Below are 19,352 nucleotides of genomic sequence, written 5' to 3' on the forward strand. Positions count from 1 at the left end.
AAATGGATTTATTAAAAAAAAAAAAAAAAGCTCCCAGGTGGTTCCAATACACAGTAGCCGTCACTGGTCTAGACCTGGAGGGGCTTTGCGATTGAGTGACCCAGAATCCCTGGAGGGCTCGGAAGTACAGATCGCAGCCCCCTCCGTAGGGTTTCTGACCCAGTGAGACTGGGGCAGCCCTGAGCATCTGCACCGCTAGCAAGTTTCCCAGCCACGCTCGGCTGCCGTTTTGCAGCCTTTTCACTTCATCTTCTTATGACTCCAAACGAGATTTAAGTTCTAAGTGTTTGAGTGTTTTCCCCCAAGGTGTAGACATGGGAGCGGAGAAAGCTGGCATAGGTCTGTGTTGACCTTTTGTTTGAAGGCATGAATGGATCCATTCATTCAACCAAGATTCAAGGGTTACCACGCTCCTGCGCTGTGCTGGGCGTGCCTGGGGTCTGATGGTGGAAAAGATGAAATCAGTCTAGTGGCAGCACAGACACACGTGGGGATTGGCCATGCCCTGTGGAAGGATTACTGAGGGGGGACGGAGAGTGTGTCACGGACGCAGGGTGGGCCAGCTGCCTCCAGGCTGAAGACAGAGGCATTCCCAAGAGGTTGGGGATCTGAGCCACTGGTCCCCAGAGTGTGGTCCCCAGAGCGTGGTCCGAGGACCAGAAGCACCAGCGTTACTGGGAGCTGGTTAGAAATGCAGAAGCTCAGGCCCCTTTTAGCAAGAGCCCAAGATCTGAGGCTCCTCTGAGGTTGAGAGGCCCCCAGACCTGAAGGATGCATAGGAATTAACCTGGTGAGGAAGAGGGGGGTATTTCAGAAAAAGAAATCACCTGTGTGTATTCCAAGGAAGAAAAGAAGTTCTGTTGATCAGAGCTAGGATTTGGGGGTGGGTGGAAGAGAAACCTCTTTCCTCGTGAAGGGCTACCACTAGGGACACTCCTGGCTGCTCTCCGCCACTTAACTGGGCAACCAAACCTCTGGTTTTCCAGGTTGGGGGGCTTTCAGTGCGTCATCCTACCCTTGACTGCCCCAGGAGGTGGGGGGGCTCCTCATTGGTAAACTGGGAGCATTGTTTTGCTGAAATTCCAAGAGCAGATTTGCTCTTTGGAAAGTCAGCTCTGGCTTCCCTGTGGCGCCTGGACTGGAAGTGGTGCCCAGGTGGGCTCTTTAAACAGACAGGGGCTGAGCAGTGTCACCGCAATGCTCCAGAAAAGAGAGGCAGGAAAAGGACCATTTGTCTCAGCCTCCTTGGGAGAGGCTGGTCCGTCTGGGCGGGGACTCCAGAGGTGAAAGGGGGCCTAGAAGCCGGCAGGGTCCCACCTTACGGAAGAGGAGCCTGGGGCTGGGTGGTGTGTAGGGGAGCAGGGAGGGCTCCTATCTGCTCAGCTCCTCAGCTAAGCACTGGAACTCAGGACCCTGGTCCCCGGTCCCATGATCCATTCAAACCGTCCTTGCCAATCCCACCGGGAACACCGCAGACGGATCAGACTCACTGTTGGTGTCTAGGCGTCACCGAAGGAGTCCCGTGGTGGGATTGAGGGGGCGTCCCCTTGGGACAGGACTCCACCCCGCGGCACCAGCAGGATTCGGATTGCAGAATGCACGTGAGCGCTGAGCAACTCCTGTGCCTGGAACTCTGAACAGCCCCATAGTGGGATGAATGGCGTCCCTCCAAAAGATATGTCCGAGTCTTGGTCCCCATAGCTTGTGAATGCGACTTTGGAGGAAGGGAATTTGCAGATGTAGTTAAGTTAAGGATCCTGAGAGGAGACCATCGTGGGTTTAGGGTGGGCCCTCCATCCAGTGAGAGAAAGGAGAAGGGGGCTCGAGGCACACAGAGGCAAGGGGAGGAGGCCAGGAGCTGACACAGGCAGAGGCTGGAGTGATGCAGCCACAAGCCAGGGATGCCTGGAGCCCCCAGCAGCTGGGCTCAAGGCCAGGACGGATGCTCCCTCAGAGCCTCCAGAAGGAAGCCACCCTGCCAACACCTGGATCTCGGACATCTGGCCTCTAGAGCTGTGAGAATAAATGTGTGTTGTTTCAGGCCCCCGCAGTTTGTGGTGATTTGTGCTGGCGGCACCAGGAAATTAACACGAGCCCCCAGTTCCCGCCCCTCCCCCCCCGGAGGCAGGCCTGGGCATCCGTGCAGCCCCCTGGATCTGCAGTGGGCAGGGCAGCCCTGGGCCCCTGCTCCAGCGGGGTTTGAGGCCGTCTCCAGCATTAGGATCAGAGGGGTCAGAGGTGTTGGCGAGCTCCGCGAGGCAGAGGTCCCCAAGCCTGCTCCCGGCAGGCCCTGCTTGAGCAAGTTCTAGTAAGGAGCCAGGCAGGGCAGCCGTGACTCAGGCCCCGCGCCCTCCCTGCCTGACCTGGGCGAGGCAACGACGCCTCCGTCCTGGGGCCCCTTGGCACCCTCTGGACCAGCTGCCTGCCCTCCATTTTTAGCACTTGTGCAGCCCGTCTCCCGACACCTCCTTCCTTTTCTCTCTTCAGACCACAGCCCACGGCCGCTCCTCCGGCCTGATTCCTCCAACCGGGTTACAACTCCCCCTCTCCTCCTCGGGCGCATGCGTCATTCTGTCTCTATCTCGGCTGTCTCTGCCGGTCGTTTATCTCCTGCAGGCAGAGACCCCAGCTCAGCCTGGAGGGGCCTCCATGAGCTCCTCCTGCAGCCATGGCGTGAACGCACACATCCGGTGCGGGCATCGATGCGGATGAATCGGCATGGCGCTCGGGGAGCGATCGCGTGGGGAACAGGGAACCGGGAAGAGAGCTCCACATTCCTTCCCTGCCGTTTTGCAATGACCACATGCTTGGCTCCGAGCTCCTGGCGTCCCCACCAGTGACATTCTTTCAAGAGATCAGCTGCTGCCACATCAGACCTTTTCTGTCCAGCACTCCCTGAGGCCCCGGGGCCTGCCACCTTCGCCTGGGGCCACATGGGTGGGGCACCAGCGGGTCACTGTGCATTCCAGCCATTTTGGGAGGTCTGAGCAGGTTTGTGTGAGGTTGTGGCTGAAACCTGGGGGGGTGAGGGCCTGAGGAGTGGGGAGACAGCTTTTAAAAAGCATTTCGTTATGTCACATACACCTCCATTAAAAAGTAAATTTAATAAATTAAAAACAAACAGACACCTCTCCTTGCCCGAGGGATACTCAAGTGTCTTCAAGGGGAAAGTCTCCTGTGAAACCCCTCCCCCAACAGAAGCACCGACATGGGTCATAAGCTCTTTGCCCCCAACCACGTGCGCCCCAAACCAGTAACGGTGGCTCCCCTGGGCCCCTCCCTGGGATCGCCCAGGACTGCGGCTCAGTGGAGGGGGGATGGGCGTTAGGTTCCAGAGTGAAAATCTGCGTCATTTTGGGAAGGAACGTGTGAGACATGGAGACTCAACAGACAACAGTGACTGTTCAAGGCAGGATGGTTCTACACGTTTGTTTGTCCAAGTTGATGGTGTGTCTTGAAGGTCTTTCACGTCGGTACACGGGGGTCCATGAAGTCCTCTTGAACAGCGGTATGATTTCCTACTCTACGGAGGGCCTGTAACGTATTTATCCCTCAGTGCATCTGAATCTCCCTCCTGTGTTTGGGAAACCTGTCATCATGTGAGCTGAGAAGACCAGGTCACTGCTCTCAGATGGCCTCTTGGGGCCTTGAGTGCCCGGCGACGCAGGGCTGGTTCAGGGTGCTTGCTGGGGGCAGTGGAACGGCCACAGAGGCAGCATCCGGAAGCCAGGGTCCCACAAAGCAGTGAGCAACTCCACGGGCCGGGCACGGGTGGTTTCAGTTCCAACCTGACTCTCTGGGTCCTGCTGTTCTCGGCTTCCTAGTTACCAACAGCCGATTACAAATAGCATTTACTCGCATCACGAGGTGGAGTCTATTTTCCTAACCCTTGGATCCCTGCTGGCCCTGGGATGTCAGGGGTGAGTTCCAAGCCTGGGCCTCGGGAGGCCTTGAATCTCGCATCATGGAACACTGCCCACCACGTGACCAAACCTGGGTCAGTATCCACCAGGATGGGAGACCATATGGAGGGAGCCCTCCCCCCTCAGTTCCTGCCGTCCCAGATGAAGCCTCGACATGAGTGAGCCCAGCCAACCCTGTGCAGAGCGAAGATAACCATCCCAGCCGAGCTCAGCTGGTCACACACAGATGAATGGTGGAGGGAATGAGCTGCTATGTTTCGCAGTGGTTAGTTACTTGTCGAAAGTTACCTGGGACACTAACCTTCACTTAGTTCCAGCTCAGTTCCTGGGCCTGGTTCTCTAGCCTTCCCACCCATTCTGCGAGCTTCCTAATTCCCTCCACAAATCCCTTTTCTGCTTAAGTTCACCAGAGTTGGTTTCTGTTTTTAGCAACTAAGGATGTTGGCTGGTATAGAAATTGATGCTGGAAGTGCATTTCAGGGAATGGACCCTCAGAGAAGTGGGGGCCTGAAAGCAGAAGACATCCCATTTGTACACACACACCAGAGCGGCTGCAGTTAAAAAGATGAAGGCGGGCTTCCCTGGTGGCGCAGTGGTGGAGAGTCCGCCTGCCGATGCAGGGGACACGGGTTCTGAGCCCCAGTCTGGGAGGATCCCACATGCCGCGGAACAACTGGGCCCATGAGCCGTTGAGGCTGTGCGTCCGGAGCCTGTGCTCCGCAACGGGAGAGGCCACAGCAGTGAGAGGCCCACGTACCCCAAAAAAAAAAAAAAAAAAAAAAAAAGATGGAGGCTGTGAGGGGCTGTTGAGGATGTGGAACAAATGACTCACACACGCTGCCGGGGAGCGTGGGCCCTGGGACAGCTAAACACACTGGCCCAGCAATTCCACTCCTGGGTACATGCCCAAGAGAAATGAGCCCACGTGTCCACCAAAGATGTCACAAGAATGCTCATAGAAGCTTCACTCAAAACACCAAAACACTGGACACAGTCCCAAAGCTGTAGAACAGGTTGAATTGTGGTAAATTCAGACAATGGAATTCTGCTCTGCTGCATGGAAAAATACACATGAATCCCAGACAAAATACTGAGCTAAACAAGGCGACCACTGAAAGGCACATGCTGCTCTTCCACTGAAGAGCACTGAACTAAGCTCTATATACTTGTATATATGCATAGATATAGATATGCATAGGTATATGTATATGTTATACACCAGGAAATCTGTTTCCCCCAATCCCACTGGCATCCAGGGATGGGAATCTAGCATTGCACACAGTCATGAAGAGGCTGATTCAGTTATTGCCTGTGGTTCCTTGGAATGAGGTGTTCAAGGATTGCAGGGTCAGAGGTGATTGTTTCTAGTGGGACAAAAGCAAGGATGAAGCAAGAGAGTCACCTTAGGTGAAAAATTTAAGATGTGTTCAGTCTCGGGGGATAGACAGCTGGGGAAAGCCCTTTGTCTTTTTCTGCTACCTCCTTCCGGCCTCCTGAAAGGCAGACATGATGGCTGGAATCCCAGCAGCCATTATGGACCACAAGGTAACCTTGAGGATGGCAGTCACATACTAAGTGGTGTAGAAAGAGGAGGAGCCTACCTCTCTTCCATGTGAGAGAAAAATAGAGTATCTCTTATAAGCCACTATTTTTGATTTTCATTATATGAAGCCAAATCTAAAAATATCGAATACAGGTACATCCATCAGAGACCTAGCACCCTTGCTAGCTTGAGCAGCTGAGAGTGATGCTAATTATCTCCTCAATTGGTTGACTGAAAACTGGCCTCCCTGGGGGCCCATGAATTCCTCCGGACGATGTAGAGAAAGGAATCCAGGAGCCAGGACCCCTGAAGAGTGTACTGTGTGCAGTCAGTCTCTAGCCCCTGATCTGGAAAAACCCAGACAGCTCTCCTCCCTACAAGACCTGGTGAGATGCACTGGGGAAGGAAGCACCAGCCTCTTAGAAAGTGCCCTTGCGGCTTATCTCTGAAGGTCAGAGAGGGCCCCCCACCACAGACACTGCCGTTGAGAGGACTTCCCTAATGCAGTGGGAGTGGATGTGGTTAGCTGTCCATGAGCTGCTCAAGACCAAAACAGATAAGCAGCTTGCAAAACTCTTACTTAACTTGTATCTTTGAAAAAACAATAATAACAACAAAACCTGAGAAGTGGTAAGCAGAAGTGATTGTGCTATCATGATAGGGGTGTGGTCCCCTCCCAATTCCTGGGTGTCCAGAGCCCCCTCAGAGGCAAGCGGTCAAACATCTTAGGGCCTGGACTTAAACAGTCCGTGTGGTACTGACAACCTTCCTCCTGGCCATTAACCAGGTGACCGAGAGCTCCCGGGAAAGGCTTCACGGGCTCTCGTGAACACTTGGTTAGTAGATTATCCTGAACTAGACCAGGTGAAGATCCCAATAGGCCCTTCTGTTCCAGACACGGCCTGATCGGAGCAAAGTGTTATAGCCCAGCAAGTGGAATGCAGCCGTTGTTGGGAGCAATTCTCTCTCTCTCTCATGTGCGGGCACACACACACACACGCACACACGCATGCACACGCGCACACACACGCACACACACACGTACGACCTGCCTCGGGACCACGTCAGCTCTCTGATTCTGGGCCCGCCTCCTGCCATCTCACCATGCCACAGCCATCGCCCTGGGCCGAATTGAAGACAGGTGGCCCTGGCCACTTAGAAAAGGGTACCACCTCTGGACATTTGAGGTGACACGTGACCCAAAAAGACTGGAGTCAGAGCACGAGGCAGCTTACCCCGAGGTATCAACGCCATCCATCCAAGGAATCAATGTTGAACTCATTTGGACTGGTCCTCCCCACCCATCGGTCTGCCTTAGTGCTACCAACCCTGGACTCACCAAACAGCGTGGTGCCTGGATGGCTGCCCCCAGATCGTGCAGGTGCTGAGGCCCAGGGACTCACTGTCGTATGAGTAGCCCACGACATGGAATTGGTTTGTGAATTCTTCCGTGCCAAAAGATGGAAGAACCTGGGTGTGAGGACAGGTCAACAGCCCATTAGCCAATCCTGGAATCAACCTACTTCCAGATTCCTTAATAAATTCTTTTATCATTTACTGCCAACAAAACAAAACAAAACAAAACAACCCCAAACAAAAACCCAACCCTGTCCTCCAGTCTGTGGCACACACTGGGCTCACGGCCAGTGTGTGGTTCTCCCTGACCTGGAACCCCAGTATGGGAGCCAGTGGTGGCCGAGCAGGACAGCAAGTGCCCCAGGGGCAGATGTTTTGCTTCTGGTCCCCCTAACTCTGGGCTCTGCTGGTTTAGAGGTTTTATACCTATGAGAGAAATGTTTCCACCAAGAGACACCTCCACGCTGCATTGACCAGAAGCTGAGAGCAGCATCTGGCCTGTGGGACCACTCATGTGCTCGGGCAAATGCATGCAGAGAGAAAGCAGGAGGCCTGCCCTGGGCTGGTGGGCCCCGATCGTCAGGGGGACAGGTCCGCCACTCAAAAGCCCACAAGGAGGATGGAAGGAACCTGGTGATTTCTCGGGTGTCTCCTCAAACTGCCGGATCCAATGGCGCAATGTGGGGCTGTAGATTTCCTTACAGCCAGGATCCACCAGGGCCTTGAGCTCTCTGGAAGGTTCTGGTTATCTGACCAGGCCTGTACCTTCACTGCCGAGGTGCTGTCTGTGGGCAGAGGTCCACGGAGTGGGTAGGAGAGGGGAGATGCTCTGGTCTCTTGACTCATTGCTACAGCGAGGACAGCGTTCCCCTGTGTGTGTCTGGTGCACATTGATAATGAACATTTCCTTTCTGTCTTCCTTTACGTGCTGATGTGGCCGAGAGTGGTGATGGCAATGGTCAACAGTGTGATTTAAAGTCGAAGATTTTTAAAATGTCAAAGGACCGCTACGGAGGTGGCCATGATGGTGGGCCTGGAGCCTGAGGGGCCTGGGGGCACCCTTTGGGAAAGGGTGAGGCTGTGTGGGACCAGGTGGAGGCTTTGTGTCCCTGGTTTTGTTTTCGCAGGGCCGCTGGGGAAGGGGAGTGTGTGGTGGGGACGGCTGTGTCTTGGCTGCCCAGCCTGTGAACCTCCCTCCCATTGGGTAAGCCTTGTGCCGCCTCCCTTCTCGAGGCCAAAACAGTCCATATACTTGTTCTCTCAGACCCTGGCCGAGAGCGGAGGGCACATGGCCTGAGCCTGGCCAACCAGATGCTTCCACTGGGGCCAGGTGCCTGGAGTGTGCATCACAAAGAAGCGGGGAGAGTTTAGAATTCCTGCCCTGCTCCGGTAGGGGCAGCCTCCAGCGCCCAGAACCCACGGAACCCCAGGCCCGGTCCCCCCGCCTTGGCCTAGATTCTGTGGGTCTTCCAGTATCCTTCTAGTATATCCTTCTTCTGCCTGACCACCCCATGGTGGGTGTCTTTTATTTGTGGTCAAGCACTCTGTTGGTGGCCTTTTAAGGTTCTTTGCAAATTCCCATTTTTACAAACAACGCTGAGATGAGAATCTCTGCCCCCATCCCTGTGCACATGTGCAAGGATTGATGGAGAAAAGATTCCAAGCACGTGCTGTTCCTTCTACCTGGAACACACCCTCCTCCCATTTCCCCCACATCTGCTGGCCCGCACTCTTCATTTCTGCACTGAGATCCACTAAGGTAGCTCCAGCCTGTGCCTCCCCCTGCCACCCTCTGGTTTCCATCACCTGTTATTCCAGCTTGTATTTACCCCAAGTGTTTTACTTGTGATCGCCTGTCTCACCCACAAGACTGCAGCTTCACACGGAAAGGACTGGGTCTGCTCATTCACTGGACCCCAGGGCCCAGCACACCCAATGTCTGAACACCCAGTGGACTCAACAACTCTTTCTGCATGAACAAGAGAACTTGGGAACCACAGTGCATTTTTTTTTAAAATAAATTTATTTATTTATTTTTGGCTGCGTTGGGTCTTCGTTGCTGTGCACAGGCTTTCTCCAGTTGCGGCAAGCAGGGGCTACTCTTTGTTGCGGTGCCTGGGCTTCTCATTGCTGTGGCTTCTCTTGTTGCGGAGCACAGGCTCTAGGCGTGCAGGCTCAGTAGCTGTGGCTCACAGGCTTAGTTGCTCTGCGGCATGTGGGATCCTCCCGGACCAGGCCTCGAACACGTGTCCCCTGAATTAGCAGGCAGATTCTCAACCACTGCGCCACCAGGGAAGCCCCCACAGTGCAATTTTAATGATCTCAGATAAGGGACAGCAGAGGGCACAGTGATAGGCAGGGGAGGAGACCCGACAGCTCCTTGTTCATATCTTGTTGCTTCCCGACAAACCAGCTGGGCGGGCAGTGGGAAGTGGGAGCTCTCGGTTTGTGGACTGCAGTAGTTGAAACCTTCCAGTAATTTCTTTAAGCTCAGAGAGATCAACGGAAGCGGGGGGGGGGGGCCATCTGGTGGCTGGTGGTTGGAGATGGTTGCAGAGAGGAGGTGAAGGATGGGAGGTGCCCCGCCTCCGGGCGCTCCTGCCACCCTGGCTCCCCCAGCCTCGGGTCTAGTCCACACCCGTGGAGTTGGTCAGGTAGAAGGGACGGATGACGACTTGGAAGCTGCTGAAGGACCCTGCCGGGCAGGGGAAGAAGGAAGCACTCCTGGAGCTGTTGGTGCCCAGGGCGCTGGGGATCAGGGCCTTCCAGCCCTCGAAGTTGGTGACATCCGCCACGAAGTTTCTCCCACAGAGCATCAGGGCCTTGTTTTCATAACCGATGGTGGGATTGGAGTAGCTAGACTTGGAGAGGGCCAGGAGCGGGGGGTCGTCAGAGGAGCACGAGAACCCGTAGTTCCAGCAGCTCTGGACGGTGGGGAGGTAGACTAAAGACCAGGAGACTGAGCTGGCCTGGAAGAGGAAGCTGGGGTGCTGGGGCGTCTGGAAGGACCGGTAGCGGTTGTAACTGGAACCCGTCACGGAGGCGCTCCAGGTGGGCGAGGTGTAAAGCCGGGGCTGGTAGGTGTCCTCGGTGAGGTTCAGGCCCCTGTACTGAGCCAGCAGCTCGAAAGGCACGGTGTGGAACTCCAGGGCCTGCAGCATCTTCTTCTGGAACAGCGCCTCGTGACTCCAGTACAGGGACAGGTTAAACTGCAGGGTGAAGAGGTCGCTGGGCGGTATCATGGGGAACCGCACCCTCTCCACCAAGCCCTCCACCTCCCTGCGGGAGATGCGCCTCTCCTGGCTCCATTCATCCAAGGCCCGCAGCACGGCCAGCTCGCTGGGAGTGACCAGCTCATTCCTGGAGAGCAGGTCTCGGAGCACGGCCGTGGGGACGCTCGGCCAGGCCTCGGCCTGCGTCAGGGCCCCGAAGTTCCAGGCCAGGAACTGCACGCAGATCTCCTCCAGCACGGGGTCCCCGGTGGCCAGGGCATAGGCATAGAGGTCCAGGGCCGTCCGGAAAGAGGGGTCCTGGGGGAGGAGGATGGCAAAGAGGTGTCCGCAGTAGCTCTGCAGCTGCTTGGCCCCGGAGGCAGAGGCGAGCTTGTGCAAGCACTTCACCGACGACAGAGAGACGTCGATCCTCCGGGAGTAGAGGTACCTGCGGGGAGACAAGGGCTGATGCCTGGTGATACTCCTTCCCCGCAGGACAGCAGGTGTGCCCTGGTGCACGTGAGCTATTGACCGCTGACACCGCGGTGCTAGCTATTTCAAGGGGCATTCAGAACCCCCTGATTTATCTCCTGGGTCAACGCACATTCCAAGCTCCCGTTTGCTTAGAGCCAGGTGTGGGCGGATCCCAGGCTCTTTGAGGATGTTGCTTCATCCTCATCCGTGAGGGAGGTGGTCCCACCACCTCCTCCACCATCACCATCGTCCTCACGGGCCGGACCATGGGCGCCAGGGCCTGCCGGCCATCCCGGGCATCAGCGTTGCCCTGCCCTTCCCTTCCCACCGTCACGCACCTGGCCAGACCCCTTCGGGCCCCCACTGGGTGCCCGTAGGCGCCCCTCTGACCCCAGCACCTGTCAGATGTTCCCGTGACATAGGCATCGCTGCTGGCCACCTCCTATCTGTCTTCCCCACCAGCCGTGAGCCCCACGGGCGGCACCCAGTCTGTGCCATCTGCCATGTAACTCAGTGAGCCACCAGGAAGCCCTTTGCTGTGTGAAGATGTGTGCGGAGGGAGCCTGCTGGGAGGGGAAACGATAGGCTGTGGCTGCTGTCTCCTGGGACATGGTGAGTGGGGTCCTGCTTTGGGAAGAGCCAAACTCTCCCAATGGCTTCTCTCGAACGCTGAGCCTTCCAGGGAGCAGCGGACCTGGTGGCCACCCTGTCACCTGAACATGGAGCTGGGGGCGCCCAGAGCAGAGCTGGGGCGCTACAGTGTCCAGTGCCGGTGGCAGAGGTGGGCCCGCCCTCCTCCCACCCTCTCTGCCCTCATGCGCTCAACACATCACGTGATCCTGCTGATGACCGTGAACTCTGGGGCAAAAAAGGCATCTGCACCCTCTGGCCCGTCGCCCATAGCTGTGTATCCGCCTGGTGGTGGCCTGAGCCCAGGAACCTTCGCCCTGGGCAGCACCCGGACAGCGGACGAGGCACTGCCTCTCTCATAGGCAAGGAGTGCCACCGAGGGCCCCGCAGATGGCCATTGACAAAGGGAGCAAGGAAACCACAGAGTGTCTCCGTCACCACCTCTTAATCCTGCTTTGGGGCCAGAGAGGGATGGTTCCCAGCCGCTGGGAGCTGTGCAGCTCCCACCCGGTGACGCCCCAGCCCGGCTGGCTCTCCCCGGTCTGGGCACACTGGCCACCCTCAGCTTCAGGCGGGCACCCGAGTGGCTGGGGACAGGGGGTCGCAATCAGCCCTTCGGCCCTGCGCCACCATCAGGGAAGAAAACATCCTGAAAGGTAGAAAAAAGACCAAAGGCCCTGGGATGTTAGTGACCCCCAGAGACCCCAGAAACTGGTGAGAAGCCGGATTACTGACAGAAGGCTCTGAACAGCAGTTGCCGCGTGGGGAACACTGGGAAGAGGGAAGGGGAGCGTGCGGGGCAGCCGCAGTGAGCAGGGGTCCTCTGAGGCCTTCTGGGGCCTGGACGGGGCTCACTGCAGCCTCTCTGCCTCAGGGGAGGGAGAGAGACAGGGGCAGAGAGAAAGGGAGAGAGAGAGAGGGAGGGAGAGACAGAGACAGAGAGAGACACAGGGAGACAGAAAGGGACAGGGAGAGACAGGGAGAGAGAGCCGGAGCACATGGCCAGACAGTCCAGAAAATCACTGAACTCTGACCGAGGGCGGTGACTCCAGCTGGGGCCGGGAAGCTGGGGACAGGCGCAAACGCATTACAGATACCAGTCCCGCTAGGAGGGGCACAGGATGGCTGCCAGGTTCTTATATTGTCCTTGGCTGAAAAGAAGCCACTTTAATCTGTTTTCACTGCCATTTGTTGTTTTCTCTTAAATGTCACTTTCAGCTACCTACAGCTTTGGGTCACGAGAGAGAACAGCTTTCATAGACGTGGTTCTTTTTTCAAGTCGATGCTCACAGAACACCAGCCCTCCGGGAGGCCCCTCGGGTGGGGACAGAGTGGCCCCCAGCAGGGCGGTCTGGGGGAAGGGGCCGCCCCTCGGGGCCCACTCTCAGCTGGGAGACGGGCTCCTGAGCGTGGCCGGCCCACTGGTTAGACCCGAGGCCTGGGCGGCCCCGCCTGAGGGCTTCCCCCCACTTTTCTCCAGCAACAGATTTGGATTCGGTTTTTAAAAAAATTTTTTGAGTGAGCAGATCAGTCAGGTGAGAAGAGGGAGAATCCTTTGATGGTTGTTTTTTGGATGCTTTTACGACACCTGAGAGACAGGGGTGTGTGTGTGTGTCTGCGTGTGTGTGTGTGTGTGTGGGTGTGCGTGTGCGTGTGTGTGTGCTGCCCCATCTCTCACAGCCCCTGCAGAAAGAATGCATAAGAATGTGCGTGTGAACGTGAGGATGTGTGGCTGTGAAGGCAAATGTGTGAATGTGTGAGTGTGTGTGCACACAAGTGTGAACAAGTGTGTTCACCCAAGCATGGCTGCCGTCGGTGCCGCATCCCTCGTCCCTGAGGTTTGCCTTGGAGGGGATGCTGCCCAGTCCCCAGCCCCTGGCCCCAAGGACACTCACTTGATAAAGTCTCTGACGACAGGCACACACTCGGTATCCACCTCCATGGTGACCCTGCTGCTCGGCTCCTTCCACAGGCCGTGTGCCTCGGGGTTGGTGGACAGGATCAGCTTGTGGGCACAGATGCCCAGCTCGTCCTCCTCCTTCGTCTTCACCCTGATGAACAGGTCACAGCCCTTTTGGCTCTCAAAGATCTGCTCTAGAGCTGCGGGGAGCTCGCTGGACAGGTCGAAGGTGTAGATGCCTCTGGTTTCTAAGAGGTAGAAGGGAACGTGCCGTGTTAGGAGGGGCCCTGGCACTCACTTCCTTTGTGACCTGAAAACACTTTTGCTCCCTGGAGTCAGTTTCTTCCCTTAAATCTTGGCCCCGCTCCTGCCTTATCTACTCAGAAAGGCTCCTGGGGAGGCAAGGAAAGAACAGCCCTGGAAGACAGGATGCTGTTGCCCTCCGTGGCCCAGAGCCCCCGCTCCGTCAAACACCCCTACTTAGCTCATCTGCCTCCTCCAAATTCTGACAGCACATCCAGGTGGGTGTTTCGGAGGCGCTGACTCCCAGAGCCTGGGGCCCCATCCCAATCAATCACTCACCCAGATATGACCTTCTAAAACCCAAACCTCCTGCCTGGTTTGGTCTGAAGAGGGAGGGTTTAATGGCAACCCTATTTAGAGTTTTGAGGTTCTTAGCAGCCTCCTTCAGGGGACCGAGGCCTAGAGAAGCTACTTGAAGCCCCCAGGGTGGTTTGGGGGTGATGCACCGCCTCTCCTGGCCCCTCCCAAAGCTTAGCAGGGAACTAAATTCCATCTGTTTTTTCTTTGCCACAAACAGGTTTGAATCAATTCTGACAATTAAACCAGGTGGGTTCAGCCCCCCCATTCCTCCCTGCACCCCAGACTCTCCTTTACTCTCACCCCGGGGCTCCCCACCAGGCCAGGGCTGCTTCCTGCTTTGCACCCTGGCCCCACAGCCCAGGTGTCTCCTGCACGTGCTCCCGCGCTCCCTGTGCGAGCCCAGGGAGAAGGACAAGTGGTCATGAGAGACGAGATAAAACTGGGACCCGAGGACTCAAAACTGCGGGGCAGCCTCGGTCCATTTAGAATGTCTGATGGCGTTGGGGAGAGGGCAGGGCTGGGGCTGTTTGCAATCAGGCCTTTCTGCCCCCAAGAAATGTCTAAAGCACGTTCAGCACGCTGTCTAAGCCCGGGTTCGGGGGGTGTGCTATAATATGTTTTGGAATGCGAACCAGCAGAAACAAAAGGCTGGCGTTTCGAGAGATAAGCCTGCAGCGTGTAGACACAGGGTGCAGAGGCACCTCGTTTTAATGGGCTTCACAGATGCCGTGTTTCTCTGAAACTGAAAGTTGTCGCAACTGTGCCTTGAGCTACACCATTTTTTTTTTTCCCCAACGGCATTTGCTCACTTTGCGTCTCTGTGTCACATTTTGGTAATTCTCAGTCACCTTTGATGTTACTATTGGAAAAAGATTATGACTTGCTGAAGGCTCAGATGGTGGTTAGCATTTTTTAGCAATAAAGTATTGTTTAATTAAGGTATGTACATTATTCTTTTAAAAATTAAGGTGTGTAGAGTGTTTTTTCATCGATAGCTTTTCTGGTTCACTGATTTTATGCCATCGATCTATTATATTTAGAACTGGCTAGTCTTTAAATTTGTTCTCTACAAAAAAAGAGAGAAAATATGCGTATTTATTTTATCTGAAACTCTTCAGCTTCAATCCTTTCTTAATGCAACAAGGCCTTGCCCGTGTACAGCTGAGCACGGGTGTCAGTCTCCCCGCACCTCCCCCCATCACAGGGAGGGGGCGCTGCTGGGCCAGGAGCCTGCATCCGGTGACAGCTGCTTTCTCTCTTGCAGGAGTGACCTAGGACTCTGGACTAGGGTCAGAAAATCTTTGTTCCAGTTCTAGCTCTGCTTCCAACTAAGTGTGCTTGCTTATTTATTTAATTGAAGTATAGTTGGTTTACAATATATTAATTTCAGGTGTACAACATAGTGATTCAATATTTTAGTATGTACATTGTTTCTTTAGACATAATACTATTGCACACTCAGTAGACTACAGTATAGTGTAAACATAACTTTTACAGGCACTGGGAAACTCAAAAATTCCTGTGACTCGCTTTACCGTGATACTCGCTGTCAGTGGTTTGGAACCGAACCTGAGATATCTCCGAGGTGTGCCTGTGTTTGGAATGTGGCTCATTGCCCGAGAATCGGGTTAAATGGAGCATTTCTGAGTGGCTCCGGTCGGTGTGTGTGGGGGGGGGGGGCGGTAAGGAAGTGGAGATCTGTTGCTGTGAGGTGGTGGGAACTGGGCCTTTCCTGCCCCTCCTGGAAAGTAGGCACCACCTGCGAACCTTTGCACGGGGAGGTGTGTGATCCCCGTGGAGGGGTGGGGAGCCGACGTGACCACCGTCCCTGGGATGCCCGGCTTGGGTCTCCGTGGCAGCTCTTGGGCGGGGGTACAGGGAGGGCCCTGGGGCTCAGGATGGGGCACACCCCCCCGCCCCCGCTCACCGTTGGTGCAGATCACGCCGGCGTCCTCGTCATGTCTACAGTTGCTCTTCATCCAGCCCAGGGATGAGCAGTTGGCCAGCGAGGGCTCTGTCCCTGTGCACTGCACCTCGTCCAGCATGATGGGGCCCCTTCCTGGTGGCACAGCAAGGATGACAGAGCCTGGAGGGGGAGCTGGGGCTCTCGGGGCTCTTGTAACGTCATACCATGAACTAGCCTTGTTCTCACAAGGTCTGTCTGCCTCGTAGATATCAAATTATTATACTGCAATTTATGCGTCTACCCCTGTCTCTGAATATTTGGATGATTTCCCTTTTTTTGAATCACAGGCACTGCACACAGACTTTTCTTTTGGGGGGAAACTGTTTCAAGAGGTAAATTGCCCGGAGTGGAGCCACTGCGCTGGAGGACACGGCCGCCGGCCAAGCCTGCGTGCGCGCCGGGCCGCCAGCGCTCAGCCAGCGCGGGGCTTCGGCCTCTTTGAAACCTCTGCCGGCACCGAGCTGGCGGGAACGCCATTTGCCCGCCTTAGGTACGATCCCTTCCTGGGCCTGGTTACTTAGCAGCGCGTCCAGCTTTGGAGGCCCTGGGGACTCGCAGGTTACCTGGCCCGAAGGTGGCTCCGCCCAGAGCCTCGGTGGCATTCTCGAAGCCCAGGGCTCGGCAGACAACGCTGGCATCTGTCAGGTCCCACAGGTTGTCACACACCGTCCCCCACTGGCCGCTGTAGTAGATCTCCACGCGGCCCTCGTTGGCGGTGTCCCCGTCGGCCAGCCGCATGTCACCGTCTTTCACGCCTGCAAGCTCCCGAGGGAGAGCAGAGGTCAGCAAGGATGAAAGCCGCGTGCTGGGCCTCCCTCCCAGGGCAGCAGCACGGCCGCCCCACCCTCCTCGGGGGTCATGTGCTTTCACGGGGGCAGTAAAGTTCTCCCCAGTAGGGGGTGACCCCTGGATCCTTAGCTTTGAAGACTCCATCTATCCTCGAGGGGATCACCCCCCGGCGAGGAGTGGAAAGTACACATAGACCGCCCCCCATACACACAGGGAGGGTAGACTCCACCTTTCTTGTCTCTGAGGTCTGAACCCTTTGTTGATAGAGGAGGGGCAGAGGGGTGCCCCATGCCACCTGAGAGTAGGGTGGCAGGACCCCAAGGAAAGAATGGGAGACAGGGCGGAGGCCCATACTGACCCCACTGAGGGTGTCTGGGGCTTGGGGTGCAGCCCGGGCACCACAGTGAGGACTGCTGGAAGGGGCGTGCGGGAACGTGGGGGGCAAGCAGGCCCAGGGCGCCCCGGAACTCAGGCAGAGTGTGCCAGGCAAGGAGAGGAAGCGGGGTCCTGGCCCTACACCTGTTCTTCTGGGACTCGGCCCGCTGACCTCCCCTGCCCAGCCCCACCTCAGCCCCTGCCGGAGCCGACAGGGTCAGGCAGGAGCTGGGTGCCGTGTCAAAGGGCACTTCTCAGATGGGGGAGCAACAGGCCTCTGTGGGGTCACCAGGATGAGGAAGGGCCTCGAAGTGTGAAGGGTGAGGACAGCCGTCCAGGACTCTGGAATCTGACTGTGTCCAAAGGGCACTGGCCTCGTGTCCCCCAGGGTTGGGCCAATCTGTGGGCCCCTCCTGCCAGGCCCCTCTGGTTCCCACCGGATGAAATGGTGACTCCCTTGGCATCCCCCCACCAAAACATACAAGCCATGACTTGGGACACCCGGGGCTTCAAGCAGGAGAGAAGACCCGGGCTGACTCCCGTCACCCAGGCACCGGGCAGAACATTGCCCTGATTTTCTGCAAAGAGGGGGCTGACCCCGCAGAGCAAGGGAGCGGCAGCTTCACAGACGCTGCTTTCCAGATCTCCGGGGCCCCGCTCACCGTGAATCCCCGCGACCAGCAGCCACATCCACAGGAGCCGCAGGGGGGCCATGGCCTTGCCTGGGAGCCCTTGTCCTGCAGTGAAAGGAGGCAGCCGAGTGAGACGGCGGAGCTGGACAGCCCGCGGCACCAGGGCCGGCGTGTCCACCCAGCCTTTGGACCCTGCTCACGGAGGGCGGCCGGCGGGTGCAGGGCCTGCACCCTCAGAGCCGGGAGCCTGGGGAGCGCCCGGTGGGGGCCCCTTACTTCATCTGAAGGTGGTCCTCCGAGGACGAGGAAGACCTGCCCAGAGGAAGGGGGGTCTCTGGGCAGCGAGGACAGTGGGAACAGGAGCCCATCTCAGAAAGCTAGGCCTGGCGTGGCTGTGGGGGGGATGGGTGGGGAGGGTGGGGAGGGAGAAGGCAGGGTGTGCAGGGCCCAGATTGGGAGGGCCTGGGGAGCCCTGCTCAGGATGGGGCTTTGTCTTCAGTCAATGGAGCCCTGAGGGGGTGCCCTGAGGTCTGCAGCAGACGGAGAACATTCTGTGGGTGGCTTCTGGGGCAAGTGAGCCCAGGGAGGGAGGGGGCGGCAAGAGCAGGGCAGGGGGACGCAGCAGGAGGAGGCCCCAGAAATCCGGGCAGGAGTGACAGAGGGACAGCCAGCAGTGAGAGAGCTTGGGCTGGGCGCGTCGGGCCGGGGGGACAGGGGTCAGGGCTGAGGCCCAGGCCTCTGACTGTGCAGCCGGGTGTGGGTGGGGAGAGGCTGCAGGGAGGGGCACAGGATGCGAGGACCTCTGAGGTCAGTGTCCCCAAGGAGCAGAGGCTCGAAGAGGCGGGGGACCACCAAGGTCACACAGCCAGCCCTGGGCAGGCAGGCAGGGGGGACCCAGGTCTCCCCACTTTTGCCTGGACTTCTTGGCTCCGTTTAATTGTCACTCCTCACTTTTCCCCTTCACCCCCATCCTGCCCCTCACTTGCCTCCCTCCCCTCCTGTCCACACAAGGGGTGGTCACTGCAACACCAACACTCACCCCCGGGGCCCAGCGAGCAGAGATGTGGCCTCTCTTGTGGCTGCCCCTCAAGTCAGGGCCTGGTGACCTCGGGGCGGCACCCCGGGACTGCGCTAACCAGACCCCTGGGGGCTCCCAGGCACGAAGGCCTGTTAACCATCATTGAATGGCATCCCTGGGCCAGGACCGCTCACACCACTGGCTCGTGGGATCCTGACCACGAGCCTGAGAAATGCTGTGTTGATCCCACCTTACAAGTGAAGGGGTAGCCGGCTCGGCTCACACAGCTGGGGAGTCGTGGGTGGTGTGTTTGTGTGTGGGGGTGCCCTCTCTTCATTACACTGACCTCAGCAGATGGCCAAGGGGCTAGGATGACCAACCGCCCAGTGCACTGGGGCCTGTCCCGGCTTTAGCACGGGAACTCCTGTGTCCTGGGACATGCCCTAGGTCCCAGGCACACGGGGATGGCTGGCCACCCTCTGCACTCCCCAGACAGTGGCAGCCACCAGCTTTGCTCATCCTGAAACAGGAACTCAAGGCCCCAGACAAGTGGCCATTTAAGCACTTGGCACGTGGTATGCGAATGTCACAGCACTTCAGGTGGCCGCGACCACCCGTTTTTGCCTGACTCATTTGGGAAGTGGGACAGAGTTTATGCAGACTGGAGAAAGGTGCTCTTCCTCTGGGCAGGTTTAGCCTGGGCTGAAAAGCACTGATCAGAGAGAGCACCTTGGCTGAATCCCGAGCCTGCTTGCCCCTTGGGCTGGTGTCCTTGTGCGCCAGTGAACAACCTGCCCAACCGTTCACAGAGACCCTTTGGACATGGGAGCTGCAGTGATGGTCCCTGGACTCAGGAGAAGCACCAGATCCCCATCTGGGTACAAGCAGGGAGACTTGGCCCCCATGAGATTACATGGTGTAGAGAGAGGGA

At 57.2% G+C, this 19,352-nt stretch overlaps 1 protein-coding gene across 3 annotated transcripts in view; it reads right to left on the bottom strand.

Moving 5' to 3' along the window:
- Positions 1-9,216: 9,216 nt before the first annotated feature.
- LOC113606519 (soluble calcium-activated nucleotidase 1) overlaps positions 9,217-19,352 on the bottom strand; it is a 33,444-nt gene continuing 23,308 nt past the window's right edge. For all 3 annotated transcript variants that reach the window (XM_027080894.1, XM_027080893.1, XM_027080895.1), the window contains 5 exons: positions 17,434-17,508; positions 16,171-16,362; positions 15,569-15,700; positions 13,034-13,286; positions 9,217-10,482 (listed from right to left, as the gene is read on the bottom strand). In XM_027080894.1, coding sequence (XP_026936695.1) covers positions 9,450-10,482; positions 13,034-13,286; positions 15,569-15,700; positions 16,171-16,362; positions 17,434-17,508 — 1,685 coding nt within the window. In that variant the 3' untranslated portion in view covers positions 9,217-9,449. The remainder of the gene's footprint in view (positions 10,483-13,033; positions 13,287-15,568; positions 15,701-16,170; positions 16,363-17,433; positions 17,509-19,352) is intronic.

The sequence above is a fragment of the Aethalodelphis obliquidens genome, unplaced genomic scaffold (genome assembly GCF_003676395.1).
Source record: "Aethalodelphis obliquidens isolate GAN/ISIS:26980383/991018 unplaced genomic scaffold, ASM367639v1 scaffold44, whole genome shotgun sequence".
In the NCBI taxonomy this organism is placed as follows: domain Eukaryota; kingdom Metazoa; phylum Chordata; class Mammalia; order Artiodactyla; family Delphinidae; genus Aethalodelphis; species Aethalodelphis obliquidens.